The sequence below is a fragment of the Branchiostoma belcheri genome, unplaced genomic scaffold (genome assembly GCF_001625305.1).
Source record: "Branchiostoma belcheri isolate BF01 breed outbred unplaced genomic scaffold, Haploidv18h27 scaffold49, whole genome shotgun sequence".
In the NCBI taxonomy this organism is placed as follows: domain Eukaryota; kingdom Metazoa; phylum Chordata; class Leptocardii; order Amphioxiformes; family Branchiostomatidae; genus Branchiostoma; species Branchiostoma belcheri.
In genome coordinates, this window is record NW_017804120.1 from 2,376,326 (window position 1) to 2,389,258 (window position 12,933).

The following is a 12,933-nucleotide window of genomic DNA, read 5'->3' on the forward strand; positions in this document are numbered from 1 at the left end:
CCCCCCCCCCTGGCTACGGGCATGCGTATTCAATATGAAGCAATGAAACAAACCGTACTGTAGTTGGCGGTTGCTCGTGTATCGGTAAATGGGCATGGAAGATCCCTCAAGCCTCAAGTGTCGCGGTTTATAGTTAACCAAGGATATGTAGCTCTGTGGGCGGCTAGCTCCTAGATCCTCTAGCTGGCAAGTTGTTTAGTCTATCTAGTACGGATGACTTTTTTTTAGCATTTTCCTAGCAATCTTAACATGTTATCTTTCTCTTAGTTTTACTTAGTTTCATACTGGTCCCGTTGTCTGCCCTGTAATGTTCCTTGCATTATGGTTTTGGCTAGGCCCGATGATCGTGATACGTAGCCATATGTACACCACTAGTACTTTAGTTTCCGCCAAAAAGCAGTTACTCAAGCAACGTCAAAACGTTTCCAAAATCATATCCAGTTGCTTGAGTAACTGCTTTTTGGCGTAATTACCTGGTTGTCTAACCTTCATCGACGTACTTCAGTTTCCGTTTCTTAATTACTGCTGTTTACAGGTATTCATATGGTATAGTTTTGACTAAGAGCCTTTTTTCCTATGTTAATTTTCCAGGCTGCCAGGCGAAGTCTCTGGTTGCCCGACAGGGTGGGGGAAACCCGCATAACTGTCCGGAACACTGCCCGTTCAACATCGAGCCGGTCTGCGGGTCCAACGGGGTAACCTACGACAACCCGTGCCTGCTGGAGGCCGCCGCTTGCCAAGACGCCACGCTGTGAGTATAAACATGTAACGGCCTTTATTATGATAATTAGCAGCTGATAGGTAGGTCCTGATTGGTTGATGGGAATAACCAATCAGTGAAGAACTATTGTCAGCTAGCATAGTTGAGCTTGGCCAAGCTCATTCCACGTGGTGAGCTACTAATTATCACAACAGAGATCATGGCCGTTACACTATCCCCCTCCATCAAAGAAGCGCACGTCCTCGAGGGCGAACTAGTTATCATAACAAAGGTCATGGCCGTAAGCGTTCCAAACGCACTGAAGTAGCGTTCGTAGTCCTGTTGTTAGCGATCCTGTCTCTGCATTGCTCAAAATCTCATCTTTTTAAAAGCTTTTAAAGCGTCCGTAATAGTTCCACTTTCCAGTTTAGCGAAGAAACAGTAACTTTACACAATCCAACAAAAAGTCATGCTTTAAGTTGAGCTTAGATACAGAGTTTTAAGTAGTGCTGGGCCAACAAGATGTGATGGATGCCAAAGCCAAGTGTCGCAGTCCCTAAGATGTGTGGTTAAACCTAAGCCGTGATCCACTCATTATTGTGCTTGTCGACTACGGGCAGACCTACATGTCTCAATGTATGAAACGCACCTATGGCTTTATTATAATAATAACCTTTATTGTACATTCATGCCCTATCGGGCTAAGTACAGGTGAACAGATGAAATAGGTAATATACATGTTTGTATTACAAACAGCTTATTACAAAGTTTCTAGTGGGATACCGAGTTGACGAGTCCAGTCCTTAAATGTGCAAACATATTATTTTCCAATAACTCAACTCCTTTCTTTAAGGTATTCCGACCAGTGGAACTACAAGCCTCTGACGCTGGCCCATTATGCTCCATGCGGCACCCAGAACCGTAAGCGTCAGTTCAACCCTGGCACCGAGCACTGCAATACGCACTGTAACGATCACTACGCTCCGGTGTGCGGCAGTAACGGGCAGACCTACACCAACCGCTGCTTCCTGGAGTTGGACGCCTGCCAGTTCAGGTACGGCCAAATATTACAATCGCACTGGAGGACATACCAACTACTATTAAAATTACCTAACACCAGCTCAGAAAGGAACAAGAAATAGCCACTTCAACTACTAGAGTAATGAACCAAGGATTGAGGTATTCAAATCTTTTCTAGAACTATTACAGAGTGGAACTCGCTGTAGTAGGGGCATTATCATTAGGCATTCTCATTAGAGTTTATATGTTCAACGGTTAGGTGTAACAAGTCGTTTTGCGTAATATATCCAGCTACCGCTGCGCCGCGTGCCTGCGAAGCTGGTGTGTTTCGCTGATGGCGGTTATATACAGATATAGGTACAGATGTTGCAATCTCGGGGATTTCAAATCTCTGAGTTTGGAGTTGGGGTTTCCTTGTTTTTATCCTTTTCTGTTTTATTCTTTTGTTTCTTTCAGCGCTCAACACCCCGAGTCCCACCATACCATCACCGTGGCATACGATGGCGCCTGTAACGGTGTACCCGAGAAACGTAAGCGGCAGTTCGATGGCGACTGCCCGATGTTCTGTCCCGAGTACTACTCTCCAGTCTGCGGCAGTAATGGTCAAATCTATGACAACATCTGCTTCCTGGAGAGCGCTGCCTGCATATTCAGGTAGGTTCCAACATGCAATAACATGAAATTGAGATCGAGAAAAACATCTGAGGATAATAGATTGTGTAAATGAAAACCGAAATTGCATGATTAATGTGAAATTATTATAATTTCATAGTTGTAACTGCTGGGAATTTCATACTTCGCATTTAGAAGTTAAGTGAAGGTGAACATCAATAAACATAATTTATTCAAATCATAGCCTTTTTTGTTAAGATAAGGCTGTCATTGGATGGGGAATACGATTAACTGATATAATCCATGCAAATAATGCTCTTATTTGTAAAGTCAATGATTGAAATAAATTGTATAATTCGTCAACCAGAAGGGTTAACATTATTTGGCAAAGGTATGAGGTCGTGGAAAGTTTGTTTATTACAACATTCAATGACAAGACGTGGTGACGGCACACTCAAGTTTTTAACTTATATCTTTTATGCCGCCACCAACGCAGAGGACAATACTCATTTTCACTGTTTAAGGTGAGGAAAGTGCCTTTCCCAAGGGCACAGGGTTGGTGACGTGGCTGAACTCGGGATAACTCTGCCATAACGCCACACGACCTCACATTGCTAGTCCCTTGCTGACAGGGTATGCATACTAAGGTCAAAAAAGATTAAAGCCTGTAATTAAAAGTGTAATCATTTCTTCTTTTATTTCTTTCAGTGCTCAACATCCCAATTCCCACCATACCATCACTGTGGCTGACGATGGCAATTGTCACAATGGCGCCCTCATCCACGATAGCGCCGCCATCCAAGATGGCGTCATCCAAGATGGCATCATCCACGATGGCGTCATCCACGATGGCATCATCCACGATGGCGTCATCCAAGATGGCGTCATCCAAGATGGCGCACCCATCCACGATGGCATCGTGCATGATCGTGCAATCTAAGATACCCACAGACCAATCCCGACTGACACATCTGCTGTGAGATCATCACAGGGAGTTTTACTTGTCGGGATACTGTTGAGGTGCAGTCACATACGTCGTACGATTTATTTGGAAAAAAATAGCGATTCCTAGCGAGGCTACAGATTTGTCAAATGTGACGATTTGACCGTTGTATGTACGGCAATATTTGTCGTGACAAGATGGCAGTGCTGGCCGACACATTCCCGACTATTCTAAGAATGCCTCCCGATTTAAGCCGTACGACGGATATGACTAAACTTTGACGTATAAACAAACGAACATATTCCGTTTAATAAATGGCACTAAGATCAAACTGCAGCATTTATGTTGTTTTTCTTTGGCCAATATAAAACTAGGCCGGTAGTTCATTATGACTTAATGAAAGGTTGTAAAAATAAATATATGTTAGCAGTGGAGCCGGGGCGTGTCGGATGTCGAAAATCCATATGTAAATAATGTCGCAATAAACATAACACATATGTGTGCAGAAGAGGCCGTGGGAGGGGGTTTGTCGGATGTCGCAAAGTAAATAATGTCGTCATTGCAACTGTGTTACATCCTGTTCCTGTGACTAAGTTTAGTACTCGCAGTATATAGTAGAGGGGATTCATTCCTCAAACCAGCTGACATCTCGTACACGTACACAGTGGCGCCCCTCAGTAAGACATCTGGAGCCGCATAGTTCCCGTTTAGAACTTTTATTCAGCCTGTCACACGACCGGTTTCGCCTGTGTGGCTTCTTCAAGTGTACAGAGGCTAAATAAAATCGTATTTTGTTCAGGGAAAACAACGGCTGGTAGACTATATAATAGGTAATGAGTAAACGAACTAAGCAAACCATTATACTATAGTTCGTGCTAACCGACAGAATAGTAGCAAAATAAAGTCAAAGCTTATTGCACATCGATTGTCACGGGTACAATGTATGGCAAATGATAAGATTACTAGTTGGCATGTGTCTAACATAATGCTATATATACGGTCAACGGACATTGTATCTGACAGAGTATTATAAAGAACTACTGGCTGGAGAATATATGACGGGGCGTAAAATTTGTTCCGGTTCAGCAAATATGAAGATATACGTGATAACCACAGCCTTCAGGTGAAATTACAATATGGCGTATTCACAGGCATTAATTCTCGTCTTTCTGGCGGCAGGTAAGCAATTGCTCACTTTTCTTACCAAAAAGTAGTTTAAAATTTCGACATCGTCGTATATGATATGTAATGTCGCTAGGACCTTTGAAGGTCTGAATTATTTTTTTTATCTTGAATTTATCAGCCATATGGACATAACTTTCGTGGCCAAGAAAAAAGGCTAGCCGAGTGCATGGTTATTGAGTAAAAATGCCATAGTAATTCAACATCAATTTCCAAGTAGACGTTAGGATAGAAGATCGTAAATTTTCCTGACTGCCAAAGACTTTGCTGTCCCCCCCCCCTCCCACCGACTGTTCGCAGTTGGGGGGGGTCTCAATCTCTTTGAGATAAATCAACCATTCAACACCACTTAATCATAAATATACATATATTACATCTTATTATAAGAAAGTTCACAGAGTATTTCCAGGCCTAAAATGAGGTAGTAACTTTTCTGACCAGCCTCCGTAACACCTAGTCATTCAGTCAAGCTTGCCTATTAATAAAAGCTTGATGTTTCTGACTTTGGGAGAAAAATGCTGCTTCAGTGAGCGGTAGTGCAGTGCCCAGGAGTGTTCTGTGTGGCCCCTTACCGAGCAAACCCGTTAAAAATTTCATAAAGTACATGTGTAGTTCTTTTAATTTTAAATAAGACAAAACATTTGTTGTGAGACATACTTCGACAAACGTTTTATCATTATTATTATCATTATTATTTTGACACATGGACTCTCCTCCTAACTCGACCCCCACGAAAAGCGGCCTACATGCCCGAATGGGGTGAAATATATGCAAATACGTTTATTTTGAGTATAAATACTAGTAAAGGCACAAAGAAACAACGAAATGTGTGTGTGCAGGTTGCCAGGCGAAGTCGCTGGTAGCCCGGCAGGGTTTGCTGGACCCGTACGGCTGCCTGATGGCCTGCCCGCTCGTGTTCGATCCGGTCTGCGGGTCGGACGGCATCACCTACAGCAGCCCCTGTCATCTGGACGAGGCCTCCTGCCAACTGGCCGAACAGTAGTTTTTTTCTTTCTTTCTTTCTTTTAATTAATTAATTTATTTTAGCTTTATCTTTTACATATATTCACATATAAAAAAAAGGCCATGGGAAACAGGCAAGTGCCTTTACCACTCCCTGACCACATAATAATGATGATAATAATAATTCATGTAATAATAATAGTAACAAAGAGTAATAATGAAAAGGACATGTAATACAAAATAATACTGTAACAGTAACATATAATAAAGTCTCACGAAGACTAAAATAGCAAAAATTGAAACAACAATTGAAACAATAATTGAAACAATACCAATAGTAACTACAAATAATAATAATAATAATAATTTGAAAAAAGTATAAAGAATGACTGAATTACATGTACGTGGGTACAACAAAATTGACCTACGTACAAAACAATAGATGAATCAACTGATACTATTTGTTCTAAGGTCTAAACATTCTTTGATATACTTACCTATTTGTTCACAGTAAGCGTTATCGCCTTCTAGAATGAAAGTTAATTTTTCTATAGCATGAAATATAACAAATTCCGTTGAGCAAGCAGAGAGAAGGTTGAACAGCTTTGTGCGTTTATCATGATACTGGACAATCCATGATAAAATTCTGTTCTTCTTTGTGTGATTTAAAAAATAAATGTTTACGAGTAAACCTACCTGTTTGATTACCGCCATTATGAAAAACATGCTATTCGCTATGTCCAAATATGGTATAATGACCTGCGCCGTGACATTGCGCAAAAACTCTATTTTACATTCGTGGGGGAGGGGGGTGATAAAGAAAAGAAACTAGACCCATAAACACTGAAAACTGGAACATATTTCAGTGGTCCATCAGAAAATGGCCAAGAAAAATAATGTTATCTTACCTTCATCATCCCAAGAAAGGCCGACCACACGAAGAGTCACAATTATATTGTCTATAGTAGAGGTCACTTGCCATACATTCAGTTTCAGCGGCACAATTTTTCAACAACGCATGTCAGTACTTCAGGTGACCTCGGGGTCACATGAACCCTGTTACCCCAATAGTGTAGCGATATCAAAATCGCAATAAACATAATCTTTTGTATCATGATAAAACTTGGACATATCAATGGACAATACAGTAGAACGAAATACATGAAAATGCAATTTAGTGAGCCTTTTGCTAATTTTATCCCTTTTGTAGTAGTTAAATTACCCTAGGATATTGGTGCAGATCAAGAAATTCTAAACTAGATATATTTTCTATGAAGGAAAATTGCATACTTGGTCCTGTTAACAACTACAATCATAAAACAGGTATATTAGATAAATTAGCCTAGAATATTGGTGCAGATCAAGAAATTCTAAACTAAATATATTTCTATGTAGGAAATTTGCATACTTGGTCCTGTTTACAGGTTCATGTCACATGAACCTGTAAACAGGACCAAGTATGCAAATTTCCTTCATAGAAAATTGTCGTAATTTTTCCAGCTTCGCAAACCGACCTGAGTACAAGCCCCTGACGATGGTTAGCGAGGCCCCGTGTACCCGTGACGCCCAGGACCGTAAGCGGCAGTTTGATAACGACTGCCCGATGTTCTGTCCCGAGTACTACTCTCCAGTCTGCGGCAGTAACGGTCAGACTTACAGCAACACCTGTTTCCTGCAGATGGCCGCCTGTACTGCTGCGTAAGTTTGCTATAAAATTCATTTATGACTTGTCCCACCTATAGAAAACAAAGAGATACATTGTTACAGGCTATTACTACTAAGACAAAGTTCACCCTATCTGGTACACAGTACGATACATTCCATGAATTATTGTCATATCTAACTACCCCATCTGCATACGTAGACCAATTTCGGCACACTTCATTTCATAAGCGAGACCATATCATCAATACATGAACATATTGTAACTCATATACTGTATAGATAGTAGCTTGTAGTAAGAAATGTAATAAGATAGTTTAGTTTTGTAGTATTGTTGTATTACTGCCACACATTGTATCATGTGCGCTTGCGAGCAATAAAGTTAATACATTTAACATCTATTCAACATTTTATTGCCTATATAGAAACATTCTAGAAAGACTTTGTAACACTGAATTACTTATTTTTAACTAGGTCATAGCTTTAGCAGGACGTGAATATGGTAAAACGTAGGCATCATTTTCATCAATATAATATTCATAAATTCGTTGTTGTTGTCCCTGTTTTCATATGCTAGTAGCCTACCTTGGGAAAAATCGTATGAAAGGTAACTTAATGCAGATCAGAGTGCTCTCATTATTATATGTATTTTTTCTTGAATAGCAAAGTTTTTTTATCACAACCATTTATTTTTCACTAGCCAACGTTTCGATGACTTTCTGTCATCTTCATCAGGGCAATTCTGACTGGTTTACTGTGCACTGACACTAGATGTTACTTGGTGCATAGTGCACTAAAGGTGTTACATAGTTCATAGTGCACTTAAGCTAGTTTTTTTTTTGTTTACAATACATTCAGAATTGCCCCGATGAAGATGACAGAAGGTCATCGAAACGTCGGCTAGTGAAAAATAAATGGTTGTGATAAAAAGAACTTTGCTATTCAGTCGTTTACCAACCTGATGAAATTATTTACGGATGTATTTTTTCTTGTTTATTTTGTTTCATTTTAGCGCCAACGATCCCGACGCAAAGCCTATCCTTCTGTGGCATCCTGGCGGCTGCAACGCAAACGGTAGCGAGATGGAACTCCCGCTGTTTTCCTGAGCAAAATCGCCAGGTGGCGCTGTTGATAACGGCAAGCGTTAATGCATGGTGCAGCACACTAACACTTGTGTCACGCATATGAATAAATTACATTCTTGCTGCGGCGATGTGGAACATGATTTGTCGACCAATTCTTTATAATAATAATAATAATAATTGTTTATTGATTGATCGATGAGTACAATCGCTAGCATGTGGCAGCGCAACTAAAAATGTAGCGCTGAATTGTATGCTAGTGTTTAAAAACAGAGAAACAAATATTCCACAGTTAACAAGTAGACAACTAAACAAGTGAGTATTTCACAGTTAACATATAGACAACTAAATAAGTGAGTAAAATGAGCTTAACAATATTTACAATATCAACCAATAAGTTATCAATATCATCAGTGTAAAAAATAATAATTCTATAGTATGTTACATTATAACTAATCTTTACACCATATTGCCCTATATATCCTCCTCATTATGATTTCTTAAATCCTCTTTCAGCGCATCAAATGGATCTTATAGTTTGCTTTAACTTATGTCAGCGGAAAGTCCCTAGCAGCTTTAGCAAATAGTAACAAATTTATAAATATAACGTTATATAGACATTAGCAAACAAGGCGAGTTGAATCAAAACAACCACATGAGAGTCCAGACAGCTGACATAACCTTTAACTGTTTAACGTCCGTCATCAACCAATATTTTCAAGGTCGATAAGAATAATTTGGACAGATCTATACGTGTTTTAAAAGAAAAAAATAGTATATAACTGTTATATCGAATACCATGGGTAAAAACTAGGCGCAAAATTACAGGGAAAAAGTTGCAAAAAAAGAAGACTGTGTTCAAGATTTAACAATTTTTTAATTCCTATCATACATACAATGAAAAATGACAAGTAGCGCTGAAGAGATAAGGGGGTGTAACAGTCACATATTTTCTAAGCCAATGCCCAGCCGGGTAGTTTACGGTCTATTTGGAAAAAAAGGACTGTAGCATTGGCACTACAAAGTAGGTGAAGAGTCCACTCATCTTATCTATTACATGGTAATCAGCGGAAGAATGTAAACATGGCTACCCACTGTACGTGGGGTCCCGTGGTTTGTTCCGGATCCGGAGTTTGGATTAGGCCACACCAAGTAAATTTTATGGATGACGTCCTTTGGAGACCCTATATCTAATGCGAGAGGGCGAGAAAAAAACAATAAGGGCCCTAAGAAACAAGATGCCTAGATTAGAAATATATGAGACGACAAATGTTAGGACAAAAATTGAAGGAGGTGACACAGTGAGCAAGTAAGAAGTCTTTTATTCATCATCAAAACAGCAATAAATCAGGTGGAACAACTAGTTGTCGTCCTGTCTTGTTTTCGCGTTACAGGTTTCACGTCAATCTGACGATTTGTGGCACTGTCGTGACTCTTTCTTCATAGTTACAGGAAGCGGAATTTCTTTTTTTTTTTCTAGGAACAGGCCAGAATCAATGCGCGCGCGGACGTCGTCCATAAAATTTACTTGGTGTGGCCTTAACGCATTTTGAGGACGTCACAGTCGTGTGATTCCAACACATTTCAGTGAGAAACACCACAATATGGCGGTCTCACTGTGGATGCTCCTCGTCTTTCTGGCAGCAGGTAGGTCAAATTTCAAGTTTTCACTTCAAAATTTTACCATTTCATATACAAGTTAATTGTCAATAACCACAGAATGGCTTCTCCGTTTTATACCTGTGCATTATACCTTATTTTACATTATACCTGTTTCCAATATGGCGTTCTTCACAATATGGCCACAGAATATCACATTACAAATTAACAGTAACGTTACATTATATAAGTCAGCCATTTTATGTATTTTGCCACTTCTTGAGTAGTAAAGTATTGCTCATGCTTGTCGTTGTAGCTTGGTTTATGTTCTATAATATGTCTACCAAAGATCCCGTTGCAGGCCCATGCACGATTAAGACTGTTGCTAGTTTATTGTTGGTGTACCTCAACAATATAGTTAACAGAGATAAGTATGCACTGTGCAATTGTCATATACTAAAAAAAAAAAATATTTAAAAAACTGCCAAACTCAACGCGAGTTATAGCTGCGAGCACAAAGACATGGCCGAAAACATTATTTTCCCGCGGAAGGATATCTCTTTCCCCCAGGTAATGAGTATCGTACTACAGGTTGCCAGGCCAAGTCCGTCGCCAAACCGAAGCGCCAGTCGCTATCGGAAGAAGGCTGGTACCAGGCCGGCTGCCTGAACCACATGAGCTGCGGCATCACCGTAGAAGGGCCCTTCTGCGCGAGTAACGGGCAAACCTACCACAACCACTGCGCCTTCCTCACCGCAGCATGCATCTGGCCGTGAGTTGGCCTTTTTTTGGCAACGCCAAAGAGGCGGGTCGCAAAATACAATTTTGTGATATTTCATAACACATTTTGCCCGTGAGAGAGAAAAGTCGAAGAATTATATAGTTACTTATCTACCAGTTGTTTGACCAACATAACTGAAATGTACTGCTTTTGGGACATGTGACGTCAGGAGCAGGTCAAAGGTGACAGGAAGTCGATACCTACCGCCGTCCCAGTTTAAAGTCGCAGAACACAGTATTTATGCGTGACCGGGTTTATTTATCTATGACGCGGGTATGGAAAGTAGTGCAGACAAACCTCTTGCATTCTGGCTAGAGCGACTTATGTGAGAGGTAGCCATGAATGAACTGCACTGTGTGGTATAGAAAGGTATCGGCTTGTTCACCGTATGAGTTGTATTGTGAAGATTTCCCTGTTCGTGTATAAATGCGCGGCATTACGCAACCACGTTCCAGGGTGAGCCGGCTGCAGTTCCGTTGACCCCGGTAGAGGGCTAAATCAAAGTGGTCGTCATTATGTTAAAAAACGATAACTTTTTTTTTGGTTTTCAGTTATTTTGTAGGATATACCGTATATTTCAACATATTAGTTGGCCGTGATTCTCTAGTGCACCCTACTATAATTTTGACCGCGTCTAAGTGAGTCACCTCGGGGTGCTTTAACTATAGGAATCCCCATAGGGCGAAAACTGTGCTCTGCCACCTTAACGTGGTTTTAAGGGTCTAGGTTTAAATTGCCTACTTAAGTACTTTTACTTAACTTGTGTACATATGAAATAGAGATTTATACCAATATCTTCCTACCGTTATCTCGTTGACAGATACCAGTATCCGGACGATCCACCAGTTGTCTTTGAGCACGATGGCAGATGTGGTGAGTAATTATATACAATGTATATTATAAACTGCATACGGTAGTACTGAGAACAATGTCTGTACCTTTTTCAAAATCGTTCCAGAAATTAACTTGAAAGCCTCACGAAGGCAATACTATAGTCGATGCCTTGAGAGTAAACGGCGTGTTTTTATCGTTTTTTTTTTTGCAGTGGTATATTTAGGGCGTAAAAAATGATAGCAGTGCAAAAAAAGCCCAATTAAAATGCCCCCAAACAGGCCAAAATAAGCCAAAACCCAAACCTCTGCTTTTCTAAATCATTCCAGAAATTAACTTGAAAGCCTCACGAAGGCAATACAATAGTCGATGCCTTAAGAGTAAACGGTGTGTTTTTATCGGGCTTTTTTGCAGTGGTATCTTTTTAGGGCGTAAAAAATGATAGCAGTGCCAAAAAAATAAGCCCAATGAAAAAGCCCCCAAACAGGCCAAAATAAGCCAAAACCCAAACATCTGCTTGGAGAGTGCAATAGACCTCATTCCAGATACAGTCGCCACATTGATTCTATTCTCGCGAGAGCACATCCTTGGCGTGAGCGCGCGTGACCTCGCACGAAAGCGAGGCTTCCGTGTGGTCGCGGATTCCCTGTAGTACGTTCTAACACAGAGCGATGCTCCAACTTCAACGGTGAGTTTTGCCCGTATATATTTATAGAACCTATAAACAGTGACATATATTCTTTTCTCCGTAAGACGAGGCCCGGACTCAGGAGTACCGGCGTAAGCGCCAGGCCCTCACCGACGAGCCTTGGTTCCAGGCCGGGTGTCTGGACTACGTGTTCGAGTGCCACATGAGCGGGACGGAGGGCCCGTTCTGCGCGAGTAACGGCGTGACCTATCACAACCCCTGCGCCTTCCAGAGCGCCGCCTGTATCTGGCCGTGAGTACTGCAGTGGTTTGAAGTAGCGTATCTTTCTTAGCGTGTCTATTGACACGAATAACAGAAAATTTTGCACTATTGATAGGATCATCAAATGGTGCATTTTCTGCTGTTATTGACAGGATGGTCATGTCAATAGTTTTTCACTACATTGACAAAATTGCCATTTCAGTAGCCTTAGGTTTGAAGTAGCGTATTTTCTCGACCGCATTCTGTGAAAAGAAATTGGCTGTATTGCGACAGGTCAAAGGTCAAAATAAGGTTGCTCCCGAAGCAAATTGATACCATCTGCATTTTATACCTGACTTCGGTTGGGGAGGTAAAAGGCGCTAGGAGAGGGATGGGCTCCGCCTTCCAATACGGTGCCCTTGACACAAGTGGGTAACAACCCAATCCACCACTTTCCCATCCCCAGAATGCAATGCGAAAATACGGGGGTAACCCTCATTTGCATAGGACTGGAAGGCATCGGAATGATCCTGTTGACGTTAAACAGCTTGCTTTTCACTGTGTTTTGAGGTGTCGGGGTATTTTATAATTATGCTTTTTATGCATTTTAAACACAGTGAAAAGCAAGCTGTTTAACGTCAACAGGATCATTCCGATGCCTTCCAGCCC

At 40.8% G+C, this 12,933-nt stretch overlaps 2 protein-coding genes across 2 annotated transcripts in view; both read left to right on the forward strand.

Annotated features, from left to right (window-relative positions):
- LOC109479476 (agrin-like) overlaps positions 1-8,302 on the forward strand; it is a 9,099-nt gene extending 797 nt beyond the window's left edge. The window contains exons 2-9 of the mRNA XM_019781441.1: positions 592-751; positions 1,554-1,754; positions 2,177-2,374; positions 3,041-3,269; positions 4,412-4,454; positions 5,297-5,456; positions 6,921-7,118; positions 8,095-8,302. Of these exons, the coding sequence (XP_019637000.1) occupies positions 592-751; positions 1,554-1,754; positions 2,177-2,374; positions 3,041-3,269; positions 4,412-4,454; positions 5,297-5,456; positions 6,921-7,118; positions 8,095-8,188 (1,283 nt within the window). The 3' untranslated portion in view covers positions 8,189-8,302. The remainder of the gene's footprint in view (positions 1-591; positions 752-1,553; positions 1,755-2,176; positions 2,375-3,040; positions 3,270-4,411; positions 4,455-5,296; positions 5,457-6,920; positions 7,119-8,094) is intronic.
- A 1,389-nt stretch (positions 8,303-9,691) lies between these two features.
- Positions 9,692-12,933, forward strand: part of LOC109479565 (follistatin-like) — a 3,601-nt gene continuing 359 nt past the window's right edge. Inside the window, exons 1-4 of the mRNA XM_019781554.1 lie at positions 9,692-9,811; positions 10,355-10,535; positions 11,365-11,417; positions 12,129-12,315. Of these exons, the coding sequence (XP_019637113.1) occupies positions 9,769-9,811; positions 10,355-10,535; positions 11,365-11,417; positions 12,129-12,315 (464 nt within the window). The 5' untranslated portion in view covers positions 9,692-9,768. The remainder of the gene's footprint in view (positions 9,812-10,354; positions 10,536-11,364; positions 11,418-12,128; positions 12,316-12,933) is intronic.